The 17,949-nt window shown below is 54.5% G+C and overlaps 5 protein-coding genes across 5 annotated transcripts; 2 read left to right on the forward strand and 3 right to left on the reverse strand.

Annotated features, from left to right (window-relative positions):
- Positions 1 to 992: 992 nt before the first annotated feature.
- Positions 993 to 3,310, forward strand: EsH8_I_000400 (uncharacterized protein; the record flags this gene model as incomplete). The annotated part of the gene is made up of 8 exons (XM_083267813.1): positions 993 to 1,265; positions 1,325 to 1,372; positions 1,790 to 1,965; positions 2,023 to 2,210; positions 2,267 to 2,556; positions 2,607 to 3,029; positions 3,079 to 3,159; positions 3,296 to 3,310. The coding sequence occupies 8 exons, from the start codon at positions 993 to 995 to the stop codon at positions 3,308 to 3,310; spliced, it is 1,494 nt and encodes a 497-aa protein (XP_083118251.1).
- A 5-nt stretch (positions 3,311 to 3,315) lies between these two features.
- On the reverse strand, positions 3,316 to 6,507 carry EsH8_I_000401 (protein kinase family protein; the record flags this gene model as incomplete). Its single annotated transcript, XM_083267814.1, has 5 exons — positions 3,316 to 3,801; positions 3,863 to 4,079; positions 4,144 to 4,346; positions 4,400 to 4,715; positions 4,781 to 6,507. The coding sequence occupies 5 exons, from the start codon at positions 6,505 to 6,507 to the stop codon at positions 3,316 to 3,318; spliced, it is 2,949 nt and encodes a 982-aa protein (XP_083118252.1).
- A 1,885-nt stretch (positions 6,508 to 8,392) lies between these two features.
- On the reverse strand, positions 8,393 to 9,202 carry EsH8_I_000402 (uncharacterized protein; the record flags this gene model as incomplete). Its single annotated transcript, XM_083267815.1, has 1 exon — positions 8,393 to 9,202. One exon carries the CDS (start codon positions 9,200 to 9,202, stop codon positions 8,393 to 8,395), a length of 810 nt encoding a protein of 269 aa, XP_083118253.1.
- A 1,979-nt stretch (positions 9,203 to 11,181) lies between these two features.
- On the reverse strand, positions 11,182 to 12,756 carry EsH8_I_000403 (uncharacterized protein; the record flags this gene model as incomplete). The annotated part of the gene is made up of 1 exon (XM_083267816.1): positions 11,182 to 12,756. One exon carries the CDS (start codon positions 12,754 to 12,756, stop codon positions 11,182 to 11,184), a length of 1,575 nt encoding a protein of 524 aa, XP_083118254.1.
- Positions 12,757 to 14,178: 1,422 nt separating this feature from the next.
- EsH8_I_000404 (uncharacterized protein) lies at positions 14,179 to 15,627 on the forward strand (the record flags this gene model as incomplete). Its single annotated transcript, XM_083267817.1, has 1 exon — positions 14,179 to 15,627. The coding sequence occupies one exon, from the start codon at positions 14,179 to 14,181 to the stop codon at positions 15,625 to 15,627; it is 1,449 nt and encodes a 482-aa protein (XP_083118255.1).
- Positions 15,628 to 17,949: the final 2,322 nt, after the last annotated feature.

The following is a 17,949-nucleotide window of genomic DNA, read 5'->3' on the forward strand; positions in this document are numbered from 1 at the left end:
TGCCGTCTTTGGATGAAATCAGTGTGAAAGCGGGCACGGGTATGAGTAGTTCGCGAATGGCATCATGTCTCGGGGAGTCTGAGGCAGGGAAGGCACTGCGAGTCCCGAGCCACTAATTCTTTCTCCTCTCACGAAGGCTACACTGGTATAAGAAGCGCGTGTCACAAACGGCGGCATGGGTGGACGCCGGCAGAGGTGTGCCAGCCATCACTCGACACCACGCGCTCGCGTGCGGCTGCCGAGCAGGAGGCAAACATACGGTCCGCAATCTCTCAATAGAAGCGTCGGCTGCCTGGGTGTGTGGCTGAGCGAACGAATGACATGCCCGGCCCTGACATTGAAGTATTCCAAGGGGTTCTAGCCGCCCAGGCTTTCGGGCCCAATGTATCGAGTACGAAGCTCAGCAGCGCGGATTCGACTCCAGGCCCAGTCTCACGCCCGGCCTCATTGGGACTGGCTTCTTAATCCGCCCTCTCGCATTGCACATTTCGTCACCTGAGCGAGGCTGCCGACCGAGCGTGCCCTCGATAATTCCACTTTGCGCAACAGGCATCTGCCTCCGATCAGGCTACGGGGTCTTATTCTTTCTTATTCGGCAGTTGCTGCAAGGCCCACGTTGATCCCGGGAATACGCGTTGTGGCGCCCGTCCGCGTGCGGGCTAACAGGCTGACTTGGACGTGGACGGTGTATTGTGCCCCAAAAGCAAAAGGTGCAGGTGGCCCAAAACAGACGAGCTGGCGAGCCTCATTGTGGCAAAGTGCGATGCTGCGGAGGCAGGGAGCCGCTGCGTGCAGGGGGGTCGTTGAGCCAGGGTCGAGCCACTTGGGGGCTGGCCAAGACGTTGTGTAGCACGACCCATCCACACGTCTCCAAAACGCCCCGGTCCTGCGTTGTGATATGACGGAGGGCGAACCGCGCCGCTGCCTCGCCGTGAGGGAGGCATCACACGCCCGGTGACGTGGTCGCCCGCTCTGGGGTGACTCTCTCAAGCATGTACACCTTTGCCGTTTCGTGGCCGGCTTCCTCCCAGACGACAGCACCCACGGCGCTATTTGTATACACGACCCCTCTGCTCCAGGTTCCCTTGCAGAGACGGGACGGACACCAGAGGAGGCAGAGACGGGAGTTGCAAGCCAAGACACTTGGCCGCCGTCCCGCCATGGCACAACTCGCGCAGAACGTCACCAGCCGGTACCTCAAAAAGGCCAGCCTCCAGAGGCTCCTCGAAAGGCTGTTCCCCGGGCAGACCGACTTCAGCATCGAAGTACGCCTCGTGCGCGGCTCCCCCATTCCAAGACCCCTGTCAGCTGAGACACCCTGCAGATGAGAGATGACGTATGGCACTTCAAGGCTCCCAAGGAGGTTGACAGCGTACGTTGGCAAGCCCGCTTCTCCGGTTGGGTTACACATTTGAATTGACACTCACGAACCCGCCATAGGACACGATAGAGTAAATACACTGCGGCCCGGTGAGGACCCCGACGTGGCCCGACAGACTGCTAATGAGCACGCGCAGCGCCGTCCGAGACCAGTGAGCACGCGGGAGGCGGGGGCTAGCGGGAGGCACTGCAGGTATGGCGAGAGCGGTGTCAGCATTAGTTCGGCGGATGGGCGAATCGCTTTCGGGGAGGGCGGAGAGTAAATAGCCTTGTGAGAGCGGCCCAGCGGAGGCACATATTTAGCATCGAATGGAACATAGCTGCCGCTTTTCGGCTTCCGACCTGGGATTGTCTGCTGAACCGAGTGACTGCTTTCTTGACTTTGCTGCCCGAGATGGTTTCCTTGCAGCAGCGCTGTTTTGTGGATGAAATCACCGAGCCCGTGGGGTTTTTCGAGGTGAAGCGCCCGTCCTCGAACGGGGACGACGAAAATGCCGCGCCAGACGTTGAGCAGTTTTTCACGGGTTTCCGTGACCTGGGCCGGCGTCTGGACAGTGCCGGCGAGGATTACACGTATCGGTACATGTGCGTGTCCGCATCCCATGCTGAAGAATGAAACATTGCCGTGCTGACTCTGCGCAGTTCGATATGCCAGCGCAACTCGTGGAGGCCGCTGCAGATCACCAGTTCGATGCTGGAGCTTCTCATCGAGAGGCTCGGGCTCGACGAGTCGCTGTGGGACCTCACGTCGTGCTTCTACACCCGCAACATGGACGTTGAGGAAGTCTTTTGCATGCCCTACACCGAACGGAGAAGGGGCTCCGTAGTCGGTGAGTCGGGTTCTAGGCGCTGGGGGCACCCCCGAAACCAATCTAACTATCCAAAGAGGCATCCTACACGTTTCGGTACCCGGAGCACAAGCCGGACGAGGACAGATGGGTTATCCGCCAGTCCGGAATCTACCAACGCTTCGACCTGAGATCTCGGCAGAGTTTATTCATCCTGATCAGCCCCGCGCCGAACTCCAAAGCGAACCAAAGGGCCGTCGAATGGCTGGCAAGGCACTCGAAAGACGCCGAGCCCGACCCGGTATGGCTGCACAAGATCGTACACGAGACGTATTTGCCGTCGTGGAGATCCTACGTGGCGTGGCTGGAGCGGCAGTTCCTGCCCATGGTAAGCACGAACCACCAGTCTTCCACGTTCAACTGCTCAACCGTAAACAGGCACACAAAACGTTTGCGACATTCATCGAGGAGCCGTCCACCCTCAAGTCGAGCCACCTGACGACGCTGGCCAGCCTCGAGAACCGGTTCCTCCAGATCCCCGCCATTCTGGCCTCCTCGGAAGACGTCCTGAGAGAGCTGTCGGCGCTGTGCGCCGGCCGCACAGAGGAAGACGTCGACGACGAGCTGCGGGCCTCGTGCTCCGACTTTGAGAACTTCCGCCGCAAGTGCGGGGCCTTCTCCCGGACGGCGACCTACCTGCACCAGCGGGCCCAGACGACCGCGCAGCTCCTCGCCAACACGCTGTCGTTCCGGGAACAGCTCGACACGCGGAAGCAGAACGACAACATGCTGCGCCTGAACAAGTCGGTCGTCTTCATCACCACCCTGACCCTGCTGTACCTGCCACCCTCCTTCATAGCGGTAAGCTGCCTTGTCCCGGAACAAGAGGCCACGATGCTAACCGACGCAGACCTTCTTCGGCATGAACTTCTTTGACTTGGACACCGAGGAGAACAGAATAGTGGGCACGTCAATGATATGGATATACATTGTCTGTTCAGTGGTGCTGACGGCCGCAACCTTTATAATCTACCACATGCTGCTCGACGGCGGCCTGTTCAACATTAAAATACCTAAATTGGGCCGCCTGCGCCAGCTCGGGCTGTGGCGACGAAAAGAACGCTCAGACGACACGGAACTAAAGTCGTTACGTGTTTGACGTGCTGGACTGCCGGGAGCCCGTCAGGGTATCGCGAGATCTAGATAGATTTATCTTGAATACAGCATGCCGATTCGCGCCCACGAGAGCCGTGACAAGGACGTAGCGCTTGTTGTCGTCGCCGACCAGCTTCGCAGTGAACTCGTCGTAGTCGGACAGGTCGTGGAGCTGCGCCAGCTCGCGCACGGCGACCGGGTCCCTCGACGCCAGCATCTTGACCTCCAGGAGGAGGATCCGGTGGTCGGCCGACTTCGTCCCCAGGGCCAGCATGGCGTCGTCTTTCTGGTCAATCATCAGCCTGAGCAGGCGGTAGTTTTCGATGGTTTTGGGGAACTGCCGGGGCATCTCGCCGGTCCCGTCCTCCGGGAATTCCACCTTGAAGAGCCGCGTCTCGCGGGCGACGACGACGCAGGCGGACTGCCGGTGCAGGCTCGCAAAGGTCGTGAAGAGGCTGGCGGTGTCGGTGGCGAATCCCTGCGTTGGACGGCGGGTCAGTGCTCCTGTCCGCTGCGCGGCCGTGGTGCGGGCGACGTACCTTGGGCTTGAGGTCCGCCCCCTCAATGATTTTGGTGTCGAGCGAGTAGGAAACCACAGACACCATGTGCGTGTCCTTCTTGGTCACCTCCGGCCTGATGACCATGTAGCCGCCGGACCGGTTGCAAAGCGACAGAAACACCACGTCCTCGGCCGGCCACCCAAGGCCCAGAGGCTGGCGTGCCGACCCCGGGATGTGATCGATAGACGATCTCATTCTGGCGCCCGGTCAGCTAAAGGGGGACAATGTACGACATAAACAGCCAAAAGGGTGGCACAAACTCAATCAGGTCCGTTACCCTGACTTGGAGCAGCGACCCCGGACTCCTCTCGTCCTCCTTGTGACGCAGTACGCAGACTAGCGTCTGGTGCTCGGGCGAGATGGCCATGATGTGGATCTCTGGCAGGGTTGGCAGCCTGACCTGAAAATGCGTCTCGAGGTTGGAGTCGATAGGAACCCCGGCTTCCAGGTCGAATATGTAGCACTGTTTCGGGACGGATTAGAGTGGCCAGCCGCGGCGAGAGATCAGGGGCTCACATTGAAGACGCTCCCGGTCGTCGAGGCAATCAGATACCTGCTGGTCAGGCAGACGGCCTTCCAAAAGTAGTTTGTGTCCTCCAGCGAGAACTCCCCGGCGGCCTTCATCGTCCCGCCCTCGCCGTTTGATGCCGAGAAGGTCGTGAAGAGGGTGATCCTGGTGTCGCTCCAGTACACGATAACAGTGCCGTCGGGCGAGATCTTGCAGCCCTTGAAGGCCTCGAGCGCGCCCCGTGGCAGGCGCCACTTGTCAACCGTCTTTCCGGCATCCTCGGGCTTCGAGGCCTTTGGAAGCCTTGCAAACTTTGGAAGCATGCTACGCCGGATTAGTTGTAGTTCTCGACTCTGCGCAGAAGCCGGCCCGGGACAAGAGGGTCTTACCTTTTAACCTCTTCATAAATGTGGTTTCTGGGCCGAGCCGCCTCCTCCGGCAGGTCTTGCGGGGTCTGCGCTATTTCCACCATGGCCAGCTTCTGGTACGCGTCGAGCGTACGCTTCAGCATTGCCTCCACCTCTTTTGCGCTGCACCTCTTGTTCTGCTCAATCACCAGGACCTTGTCCTCGAGAAAGGTCAGAGCGGACTGGGCCGCCTTCCTCTCCTGCGTGCCTCTCGCGCCGGCCTTGTTGACCAGCTGGCCGTGCGTTTTCTTGATTGCCGGATGGAGGGTGAACTTGCCAAACGAGTTTTCGTAAAAGAAGCCGTCGAACCCGTTGTCGATGCCCCTACGGTCCTTTAGACGGTCCGTCTGGTAGTCGGCGATGGCATCCTTCCCGTGCTCGAGGTACGAGAAGAAGACGCTCAGCACGCACCCCAGAGACCACACGTCGCTCTTGGTGTTCATGAACTTGCCCGAGGGGAACGACTCCGGGGGCTGGTACGTGCCCTGGCCGCGCCGGTTCTGGGTGCCCGATAGCGAGTTCTGGTCCATCTCGCGCCTGTTCCTGAACCAGCTGCTGATGTCCCTCTCCTCCTCGCGGCGGTTCTGGTGTCGGATCTTGACCTTGGACATGCCGAAGTCGCTCAGCTTCCATATGTATCGGGGCTCGCTCCCTTGCTCCGACCCCGAGTTGGCGTCTCGGAAGATGAGGATGTTGCTGGGCTTCAGGTCCATGTGGTAGCACACGACGCGCTCGAGGTCGGGGGTCTGCATCTCGTCGTGGAGGAACCTGAGCCCCGTCGCGAGGCCCATGGCGGACCGGATGAGCCCGGCCCTGCTCTTGGCGTCCCTCTGCGCGGCCGGGCCGTCCTTTTTCATGTACGCGCCCAGGTCGCAGATGGCCAGCGGCATGAACAGGCTGTACGTCGCCTTGGGTGATTCGATGTTCAGCGTCCCGAGGTTCTCCAGGATGTTCTCGCACGTCTTGGAGGCGCTGAGGATCATCTTCATGATGTTGCCCTCGACCCGCGTCTCGACGTCGGGGTCTTCCGGCTGCGACTTGACAATGTAGTCCTTGCGCGCCACCCACTTCTCCTTGTTGGAGACCTCGTCCGTGTGGCGGTCTTCGATGTGCCCTCGGGCAATCTTCACTTTGTAGACCCTGCCGAACGACCCCGACCCCAGGAGCTCCTCTTCAATGTACGGGAGCCGCTGCGTGTCTCCGTCCTGTACCGTCGTCTCCTCCCTCTGACGGAGCACCACGGTGCAGAAAAGGGCCTGCGTCCCAAAGAACCTGTCTGCCGTGGCTTCGTCCCCGCCAAAGAAGTCCGTCAGTGCTCTCCGGCTGGCGGGTAAAGAGCAGACGTCCGCGGCGCTGTCCCGGCGGGCGGGCGGGGGCCATACGGGCGCAGCAACCAGCCTTTTTGCAAACGTCTTCGCCGCCTCGATGCGGCACCCGGCGAACACGATGATTGCGAGGAAGCCGTGGAGATGCCTCTCCTGCGTGTTTTGGACAAATTCGTCTTCTGCTATCGCGACGAACGGCGGTGCATTGGGCGGATCCGAGGCGGCCAGGCTCCGGAAGAAGAGTCTGAGATAGTGAGACTCCAACACGCCTTCGGCCAGCCTCCTCGTGGCGAACCGCCGGCTCTCGGTTTCCCTTCTCTCCAACCGTTGCAAGAGGATATTGTGGACCTCGTGGCAGAAATTGACGTATTCCTGAGAAGACATGTTTCAATCCGGAGTTTTGATTTTGGCGACGCGAATTCGTGAATCCTCGGTCGAGAAGGTTGGAGCAACCATGATGCGTGCAGGGTTTGGACTGAATGGCCGAGGGGAACCAGGCATGTAAGAGGGAGGTGCCATTTGAATGACCGGAGCTGGCTGGAGGTTCCAGTGACCTTCTGGTTGATTGGCGGCTGCGCGCTGCGGGCAGCGATCGCTGGTGTGACACATCATATGCAGCCTGCATCAGGCGGCGGGAAAAGTGAGGCAAACACTGACTGCGCTACGGCAGCGCCTAGGAGCGAGACAGAAAGGGGCATGGCGGATATCCTAGTGATTGTAGCGAGCCTCGAGGTGGCCGCTGGAATTGCACATTGTTTATAGTAGTGTCAATGTTGTGTTTTTTTTACATCTGATAGGATACTGGCGAGACCATGGCGAACCGCTGTCATCCATCAGTGTTATGCAGCTGTTTACACCTGGAGATAGTGCATGCTTTAGAAGCGCGGGGTAATCCATCACAAAACCAAGAAAGCCTATACAGCTTAGTTCTAAAGGAACTAAAAATTAGTCTTTATTCTATAATACACCTATTATCTGCTATTATACTGCTTGTAACCTACCAACCTATTGTAATTCTAATTCTTCTGTAACGGGACAGCCGTACAATTGGCGTAAGTCGCGTGGCGCAGTCCTTGTGGTCCTTAAGCAGTGTTGACAGCAGCGCAAGCATGGTTGCTTGCACTGACGGATCTTTTTGGTCTATTGCCATAGTTGGTCACTGTCAGCCTTCTGTTACAGATAGAACCAAATCAGTTAACCAAATCACTCTCTAACAGTGACTTTATTAACCTATTTATTGAGAAATTTATAAAAGAACGAGCAGTCGTGCAATTTGCCAGTCGCACTTTCAGCATATTGAGGACAAACTCCCCATTCCGTGTAGCCAAGTCTCAAGTAAAATCCACGCGCAGGAGTTTCTGTTGAGGTGTCTAGCAATACCATGGTCTTAGCCAACTTCTCTAGCGCAAACCTCTCCGCCGCTTCCATGAGTTTCCCGCCCAGTCCGTGGCCTCTCTCATCCGCAGCGATTAGCAATTTGCCGATCTCGACTTTGTGTGAATGCGTTTCTTTCGCATGAGTCACTAGCTGAACTGTGCCGATTGCACGTGAAGCACGACCTAGGACAAATAAGGTAGTCCTAGGCTGATCGCAAAACAGTTGAGCTGATAGTGACTCCCAGTAGGCTCTTGCCTTAGTTTCGGAAAGAGGTGCGCGAAAGCCGATGGAAGACGAGGCTGGGTCGACGTTGACACAGGATTGGAGTAATAGAATAAGAGAAGGGGTCCATTGTTCTAACTCTTCTGCACTGGTTACGTGGTGGGTGGTGAGGCCGTTTTGAAAGTCGTTGATAACTGAAGCATCCATCATGCGATTCTGGGAGTACTGGAAAATGGCGGAGATTCGAGATTGGGCTTGTCTACTGTAGATATGGTGACTGCCTTGATTATAAAATCCCTACTCTAGACGATGGAGTAGGTCACTGAGTCATACCGGTATCTCACCAATATCGCTAAAATAGCGCGAGTATTTAGCCAAATCAAGTTTAGGCTAAGGCTGACTAAGCAAAAATTCCGAGGCTTACCTTGAATCTGCAAGTCAAGCGGAACGGCTTCCGCCCCTGGAAGATGACAAAAGAGCCGTTGCAGACTCTTGAAGTCTCTTTCAGGCCATAAGAAAAGCCCGGTTCTAGGTCAAGGACGAGAGACTGAAGCTGAAAAGTGTCAAGTGGTGCGGAAGCTCAATGCTCATCCGGAAGTGGATTGACGCTCGTGGAACGGGCATAGAGAAACTGGTAACGCCGTTTGCGTTTTCATACAGTTGTCCATTGTCACGCAAAAACGGAACCGTCAATGCGGGCAGCACTAACCTCGTTTGTATCTTGTGATATCAATGCCATTTGCTCGCGCTCTTGGATTTGTTTCCGGGTGTTCTCTTCTGCCGCAGATCTTGCCGATAAAAGCTCTTCGATCTGTTGGGCCATGTCCTTGATCGTTGACTCAAGGTCCTCCTTTGACTGCTGTAGCATGACAATCTCTTGAACTGACTCGGCAGCGCGCTCGTCGGAAGCTTTCAGCTCCTTGCGCAATGAGTCTGCTCTTTGTTCATGCTTTTCCAGTTGCCCATCTACGCCGCCGCCTTCCAGCTCCTTCCAGGCCTGGCTTTGCTCCAAAACACCCTTGATCGTCTCCTGCACGACTTCAAGGATTTTTTGTAGCCTCGTGGCATCCAGCGTTAGCTGAGAGACCTCAGCTTCATCAGTGGTGGCTTGGGGCTTCTCTGTGACCGCAGTCTTCTTCAGGGCCATATTCGACTTGCCTGGGATACTTAGTAGCTTCCTGTCAATTGCCAGTATGAGCCCGTCAAGCCGGTCGATCTCAGCATTCATCTGGCACTCTCTGACCATGATCTGATTGCCTCCCGGGAGTTCCATTTGCATCCCGCGGTAGATGTTCTTGACCAGCTCCACCAGAGCCTCTGTGTCATCGGGCGATGCTTTCGAATCTTTTCCGTTCACCAACTCTCCGATGACGTTGACAAGTCGGCAAAGGTAACCTTCGGGCAACTTTCTTGGCTCGTTGTCAAAAAAGGTGTCGCCCTTTTCCTTCGCTATCTTCAGCGCCTCGGCCCTTTTGTCCATGGTGCTCCGGAGCACGTTGCTCGCTCGTAAACCTCATCCACGGCTTGGATGATTTCTTGGCATTCAGCTAGAGTCCAATCGCCGGTCATGTTGAGTTGGCCGTTGACCATAAGCACGTCGTGCCTGTCGAAGCCTTGGCTCTTGGTGACGTCGTCGACGTCTAATTTGGTTTTCGCAAAGTTGGCGCTGAGCCTGACCAGGTTGACTAACATGTTAACCAGCTTTTTTGTTCCTCGCATTTTATCGAGAGAGTTATAAAGTCCCCGGTTCAACAGCGAGTTTATAACTTCGTCGTGGTCAAGGAAGGTGTCGGTGGGTTTATTAGAAATACATTGATTTGGCCGTGATACACTGCTGGGGGAAGGTGGCCCGCAGCAACTGCTAAAGCTGGTCTGTGCGTTACATTTGACGACTTATCGATGCTGGCCTTCTTATTCTTAGTCTCATGCTCGCCGGGTATGTGAGCACGGTGCGTTTTCTTCCCATGGCCTAATACAAGCCATGCCTATCTACCATCGACTGCAAATACTAAAAACCAGCGCAACCTTGTGTAATCCCTTGGAACGAGTTAACTAGATAATCTAAGCGAGCATTAAGTGACTAAGAAGATGTTACTAATTGGAATTATGAACTTATTTTGCATCTACCCAAATAAAAAATGACATAGCCAGCAGGGTGGTGCGAGGTTTGAACAAGAACGATGATCATGACCGCACTGTACGTCAAACACTTGGGAACTGAGTGCAACCCTACCCATGAACTTTTGCATCGGCCAACTGGATGGACGAGTGCTATGCCCCTCAGAATTGGTGGCGTAAAAAAATCAAGTCTTCCTCGCCGAAGCCGCAGATTTCGATCAGGGCATGGACTTGCATCGAGTCGCAAAGGAGATGCTCCGCCAGGATAATTTATGTAATGCGAGGAGGTGGTGGAAATTTCTCGAGGGGGTCTCTGCTACTTGCACCGATAGCGCCAAAGAATTGGACTGCCTTGAGTAGCTCGCGGTTTATTTAGGAACACTCTCGTTAATCCTGTGCTTAGCTATTTGCCGTGCTTAAAATCCTAAGGGCGTACAAATCCCATAGCTGGAATAGCTTATCCATGAGGGTCCGCTTTCTATTTAAAAAATTTGTCTACGTCCGTCGGATTATATTAACCTTGAAGGACAGTTTGATGTGTATTGATGAGCCGAGCTTGGCCGGCAGCTGCTAGGTGAACAATGAATGCAGCCCATGGGCTCATGTTCGAGATCTAGGTGGGTCTCCACCCTCGTGCTCTGAGAATATGTGGTAAGGCGCATAAAGCACCGATCCAGAAGGATTTCAGTTGGGAGCGAAATCTGCGAGCGAACATTGGGAGCGTTAGCAATCTTTCAAGCATGGGGAAATGCTCCAAAAGCAACAGATTTTGGTACGTCGTTGAATTAGTGCTTTTTCTGTGTCGATCTGCCCCGCAATGAGCCATGTCCATGCCCGCCAACGCCTGGCTTATGTAAGAAAGCAGCCAAATCCAACGTCAACTGTCACCCTAGACAAGAATGCCAATTTGAACTGGCAACGGCACAGATCAATCTGGATAAGAGGGGCGATGGGCAGCAAAATGAGAGGTAATCTATAGGGAGAAAATTCGGGTTGATCAAACCCTTTTGAAATACATCTTAATCGGAAATAAGCTGCGTTTTCTGCGAAGCACAAAATTTCGCGAACAATGTATGAAAACAACGGTTGAAATTTCCACAAAAAGAGAAACAGAACATGGGAACACATCAAAACCTGTTCACAGTACTTCTATTTATGACACGACGCCGTCGATACCCGTTGCTATTTTCTCTCTACCCCGTTCATCCTGCCTCGTTGACCACACTTACGCGATTACTGATGCGACACCGTCGGCGCCCGTTACGGGCCATTTCCTACCCCCATAACCAAAGCCCATCTCCAAACCCACAAGACTCTCAAAATCCTCGTCTTCCTGCACCCTTAATAGAGCTTGAGGTAATCGAATGGCTCTATTTTCACTTCGACGTCGTCGACGTCGGCATCAGGCATGGCAGGCTCAACGTTGCGAGCCGCCTTTTTGGAATCCGGATGGTGAACCTCTCTGGCGAGGCTGGGAATTTTGGCGACTTCATCAAGGCTTACACCCTTTGTAGTCGGATCCTGAGGGAAGTTTCTGACATCCGAAGGGTCAAACTGCAGCCAACTATGGGCGCTTTTCGGGCGTGAGATCATTTCCAGAGTGAAGACCCGAGTCCACGGCATGCCCCGGATGCCCTTGAAAAGGTGCTGCTTAGAGGCGCGCACGACCTCGCCCAATAGATCAACCCAGGGAACGTTGGATCGGATCGCAGGCTTCTTGGCGCGCCTCGCGATGATCAACAAGAAGCGTTCTTCGAGCGACAGAGCTTGGCCGCGTTTGCATTCGTCCCAGACGTGGTTCTTGCTGTTGCAGAGCGGACAGCCCATTATGAAGCCGCTGTCGTCGGGAAAGGCGCAGTCGCCGAGCCAATGGTTCCAGTGACCGCAGTTGGCACAGCCGCCCTTGCCGTACCGATCTTCTCCCAACGCCTCGTAGCCTTTCAACTCGAGGGCCATCTGCTGCGGGGCGGACAGTTTGAATTTGCCGAAGAAGGGCGCTTTCCTGCGCTGCTGGGTGTCTTTGTCGTGCAGAATCCTTGCCTTTTCCCTTCTTGATGGGTGGTTACTCTGCGCTCGCGGGGCATCGGCCCTTGCCGTGATTCTCTGGGAGAGGGACACACCCTCGTAAAAGTCGGAACGGGGACGTTCGGCGCGACTACGCGAGCGCTGGCCGTCACGACCTCGTCTTTTCGAAGTGGAACGCCGCCGGTAGTTGTTGGTGTCGTAGCTACGGCGGCCACGGGACCGGGAGCGTGAGCGGCGGGGATGCTCTGGTCGCTCTGAATAGAATAGACGACCATGATCGCCTGATGACGAGTCCCGAGAGACCTCTCTGCTGTGGCTTCTTCTGTTCGAGTTCCAGCCACGGCTGCTGCTGCGGCTCCTGCCGCGATTACCCCCACAGGGCGACTGATGGCGGTGGCGCGAACCGGTTGTCTCCTTTTCGATGCGCTGCTGGTTTTCGGCGTTGGAAACGTACATCGGCTTCGTCTCCGTTGTTTTAAAGCCGCTAACTATCCCCTGGGCTGGCATCCCGCTGGGGGTGGGATGAGCCGGAGGTGCGCCGACCCCCACTCCGTGAAGGAATACAAGCACTGTTCCTGTCGAACCCGATGGCCAGTAGCTGGTGGCCTTGCTGAGGTGTTGAGACAACTCCGCCGGAGTGCCTTTGAAGAAGACGCAGTCCTCCTGCTCTGCATATTTCATACCGCCGGCTTCCAGCTTGCGGTTGGCTATAGACGCCGCATCGGATACCTTTTCCCGTACTTGATGACCACCGAGCGCTTCGCCTCGTGGTATGCTTCGTGAATCGTGACGGCTCGCTGGAACGTCGTTCCGCGGACGAGTGCCGTTTTCCTGGTCTCTGGTGTAGTGGTGGCCGCTGCCGGGAGCCTCTGCCATCATGGCGTCCTCCATGGTGACTGGTTTTTGTTTGCTTGAAAGTTGGCAAAAGCAACAAAGGCTTGAAATATATGCCTGTGTGGAGGAGGAAGGAAGATGGGAGAATGGGAAGACTGGTTGAGCCAACCGAGTGCGTCCTACAGGTCACATGACCCACTTCAATGGCGAAAATTAAATTTGAGGAAGGTGAAGGGGAGGTGAAGGAAGGATCCTCACACGAACTGTCCCTAGCTACCGGGACTGTGTAACGGAGAAATTCAATGAAGTGAAAGCATCCACTGTATATTACAGTCAACCGGGGGAACTGACATAGCCAGCTAAGGCTTATAACAGGGCCTAATATCAGAATCTGGCGGACAACTTATAAATATTTGCATCAACCTCAGACTTGGCTGTTCAAGACACAAAGGGCGCCTACATCAAATGCATGGGGTTGGTGCGGGTTGCTTTATGCTAGTACTTTGTTTTTACTATTGCTCCCCCGAGTCTCTAAAAAATAATGACTTTGATGCAATTACCAATTTCAATTTTAATCATGCTTGTTTTTTTTCGTCGAGCTTGTAGGCATAATGTCCATGAAGGATAATCTGATTTGTAGTGACAAGGCGGGCTCGGCCAGCAGCCGCCAGGGGAGCAAATGATTGCGACAGTTATGTTCCAGTAGCCATAAATGCCACGCCGTATGTTCTCTATGTAAAGGAAAACATACTCTGTACTAAAGGAGTGACTGGGCTGGGTGATAATGGTGCTGGGCATATGAGCCGACTGAACCCGGATCCCGATACTTTCACAAAATACCCTCATTGTTGACACACCTTCAAAGCCACAATTGGCAAGTCGCAAATAAACACCATCGGTAGAACACCGAGCCGCCGATGTGTAAGGGTTTATATCACCTCCCGGTCACAACATAAATTGTCAAGCACCATTTGGACCATCCGCGGTGCCAGCGTCAAACGGGGGGGGGGGGGGGGGGGGAAGGGACAGGTTCAAAATAAAGAAAAAAGGTCAAAAAGAGAGAGCCCCGATCGGAGCTCGAACGTGACTCTCAGGATTGACTCTAAGATATCTCAAAGATACCTGGGTGGTGTTGAACCACTTGACCGCGTTCTGACCGAGACGTCTGTAACTTTCTATTATATACCCTCCCAGCGTCCTCACTGATGCGAACCATGCCCACGTGAAGTGAACAAAAACATGGGCTTTTACTTTTCAGGTTCTTCGACCCACCTAAGCGAGCCTTGCTGCCTTCTTGCCTTGCTCTCCTTCTCACTTACACCGCAACCTGCCCTTCCCTCTCTCCTCACTCATCCACCTCACCAACCAAGCAACAAAACAACAGCAAAGACATTTTTCTTTTTTGGCCATATGCCACAAGAGGTATGGATCAGTGATCATATTTTTATACAAACACTAATAGAGGTTTACTTCAAGAAAATGTCGGAGCTTCAGAGAGCGCCGCGCGACCCGCCAAATCCCCCCAAGGCACCAGCACCTGAGCCAGCCATGGCAGCCGCCAGCGCGGCATCAGAGCCCGGTGTCGAAGCCGCCCGCTTGAAAAGAAACCGTTCTTTCTCGCCGAGCCTCGGCGATATCAACGCCAAGAGAAAGAAGCAGGAGTCTTCGACGCGCGACAAGCCTGTATTTGGATCTCTGCAGGCCACGTGGGACGCAGCCACGGATGAAATGATCCAGATCAGCAACAGCCGCACAGGCAGGGCCGTTATAGATCACCGTTCAGATGATACATTCGTTTTCCACGGGCCCTCTAAGCAGTTGGCCGCTATCATGGCGAAGATGATGAAGGCATGTGACGACGTTGATGACGAAGATATCTGTGTCGGTATCTTCAGAGTGGTTCGAAAAGCCGAGACCGGGAACACGCCACCCCCTGACCCAAGTCCCCTTGTCCCGAGCGAACCCCCTCTCTCGAGCCCCCTTGTCCCAAGTGGACCTCTCATCCCGAACGAACCCCCTGCCCCAAGCGGACCTCTTGTCCCGAGTGGACCCCCTGTCCCGAGGCCTCTTGTCCCCAGAGAAATCAAGAAAAACCCCGATGAGAATTGGACGAAGACACATTGCCTTTCATCCAGGCTGGATCACCTGGACCTTGCGGCCGCCAGGCGCACATCTTTGACCCAGAGATACACCGAAAACAGAGGCCCCCAGGGCGGCTATCACCAGAGCGAGTTTCCAACCTCGCGGGTTGCGTCGAGCTTGGTCCCCTCTCTAGGTTCAGAGCGACGAGGTCAAATTTCGTCGGCTTCGTACGTGTACCAGCAGGGACCACAGAAGAATGAGCCGTACCCCCCGAATCGACCGACGGCTGATGGTATACGGAAGAAGCATGCGCCGAATCCAAACACCCACCCCCTTTCCATAGGCAAGATGTTCATGAACAGGGACGCCGAGAATGCCAACGTCACCTGCGGCAACTGTTCCGGAAGGGGCCACGGGCTCATCGACTGCATCTGGCCAGACGCCAGCGGTTTCATCTACGGTTGCCCTGCCTGCAACACCAAGGAGCATTCTCTGGACGATTGTCCGCATAGAGGAAACTGGGAAGACAAGATGTGGTGCTACGTCTTGATCTATCGCCGAGCAAGAAAGCCCCCAATCAAGACCGTTCGGTCCTGGGCCGAGATTGCCGCGAAGGCCCCCGAGCGGGGCCTGCTCGACTTCCTCAAGATGGGCTTCCCTTGGACGTCGTTGTATGGGAGAGAGCTGCAGAAGTACATGCATTCTGACATGCACGTGTGGCTCACGTACGACTACTCCAATGATAGTCTGAACCAAGGCTCACTGCCCTTCGACCCCGTGACGAAAGACCTGTACACCGTCTTGGGAAACCCGGCATTGAGACGGGAGCGTCATGTCCGCAGGTGAACTAGATACTGGCGGCGGCGGCTCACGGCACGACGCGTCGAAACGCCAAACCCGACTAGCATGGGTTTGCGTTGCGTTGCGACGGATAACATGGAATGGTATGAGCTAGGATTGCATGGCCGACAAGCCAGGATAGATACCCAAGACACTACCGTGGCAAACCGCTGCGGTTAATGCAGAATTTATGTAATGAGCCGTGCGCGAGACATTTGTGACTTTTGACTTGTGACCTTTGGCTTGTGGCTTACAGTTTTCTCCATGGCTGGCCGGCCACCTGTGGTGGCAGCTTGTACTTAAGAATGTGGTGTCTGTGAATTGATAGATGTTGTGACGGCCTGTAGAAGTGGCAGGTGGGCGTCCCCAGCTTGTACCCAAGGTGGTGGCTGCGTGCGCAAGTATCCCGACCTGATTCGCGACGGTTTACGCCCCGCTGCCGCCGTTTGGATTATTTCCCGTAACGCCCTCTCGCCCGTGTACACTTGATGGAAGAACCAACAAGAACTAGATGACGTTGCATCGCTTGGCATGTTTGAGTCGGCGAAGCGAATGGGATTCCAATATCGACCTTACCGAGTGTTGCTCTGCTTGGCACAAAGCAGGAACGAGCAGTGTAGGTCGCTGCCCTCAAGTCGTAGGAAAAGTGCGACGTTATGGTGGATGTTAAACGGACAAAAAAGTCCACAATCGGTGGGTTAATGCTCGAAACAGCAGTTTCCGATGGTAGGCAAACAACAGCTGCCGTTTGATCCCGGAGGCGAGCTTGCAGAATTTCGGGGGCAAGGCCTTGGATTCACGCCATTTCGAACGTGCGCGGGAGGCTTGAAACATATGACGGTTACAATAGAGCTCCCAAGCTACTCTCCACGACTGCACTAATACCTTCGATGATTACAGTTTGCCCGGCCACCACCTGGCTTTACATATCTATTGGTCGAGCCTTAACATGTGCAAGAAAGAAAGCACATACCTCTAGCCCTTATCCACATTAAGGAGTTTAAGAATAGTGACATCTCGTATGTTGTCGGTCCAAACGACCCGGCAGTCGCAGAGGTCACCGATAGTCTCAATGAGTTTTACGGTAACCTCGACGAAGACGAAGAGGGAGGTTTCATGAAGAATTTCGTGCCGATTCCTCAATAAATACGGTATTATTATCCAAGATTGTAATTTTGGAAAATATGACGAAGGCACCATGGGATCAGGTCCAATGGTTCTTGCTGCCAGCATCGGCCACTATGCCGGCTTTCTAATGTACCTCGTCTTGCCCTGCTTCGCCTGGCGGTGTGCTAAATTTCGCAAGTATCTCTTGGTGAATGTGGGAGACAATTTGTAGCAAAGCTGTACCTCAATAACATGCATACCAGATCCAAGGAAGCCGCTAGAACCAACATTATACCGACGCAGTTAGCAGTCGGATCTAGCCGAGTTAATATCAGTCTCGCGTATTGGTAAAAGTAACATTGAGAGGCGGGCCTACTCGTTATTAGCTGCGCCTCGATAAGACGTCTCTAAGATATGGGCAACTATGATGATGGCTGGCACACGGTGGCTGACACGAAAGCCTTCATGTAGAGCAGTTGCTTTATCTGGTGTCTTCATTCGAAGCCTGCGCCACCAAGAATCCTTCGAGCTCGTGTCCCACAACAACGGCCTTACTGTAAATTCAAAACAATAATTCACTCAAAGACGCCTCAGGTAATTTCTCGACATATCATGATCAAAAAGGGACAAATAGACAAAAAGGTGGAGACCCATCTGGGTCTCGAACGTGAGTCCTCAGAGAGGGTATGAGGCCTAGAAGTTGTTGAAACGACTGCACCACGTTCCTTGAATGATAATTACACAATAGCTGTTTAAATAACTCGATGCTGTGGTGGAATTCACGAAAACGAAGGCACGGGATAGGAGGCGCGAGACGGAAGGCGCGAGGTGGGCTGACCAATTCGGGGCTGCGTATGTGAGCCTTCTCCCATATCACTGACCCACCCCGGTTTCGCCTTTTCTACTCTATGGAGATCTAAGAATTACATCATGGTACGGCCGAGTTGTATATCTGCAAGGTCGAACATACTTTTGGATTCTGCCATACTGACGTGGCAGCTGCCGGGCAGAGCCCACCTTAGAACCGTCAGACGGTCCTTCCCAGTGAACATACATCTGAATTTACTTTTATTATCTAGAAGAAACATACAAGACCAGATTCTTCTATCATGAGACGTTGATGCAGATTCTCCTAGACCGCCACGGCCAGAGGTTCGGGCCGAAAGCACAGTGAAGTGCCCCCAAGCAGGCAGGAAACATTATACTCAAAGACGGACACTT

Source organism: Colletotrichum jinshuiense, chromosome 1 (genome assembly GCF_051148585.1).
Source record: "Colletotrichum jinshuiense chromosome 1, complete sequence".
Lineage (NCBI taxonomy): Eukaryota > Fungi > Ascomycota > Sordariomycetes > Glomerellales > Glomerellaceae > Colletotrichum > Colletotrichum jinshuiense.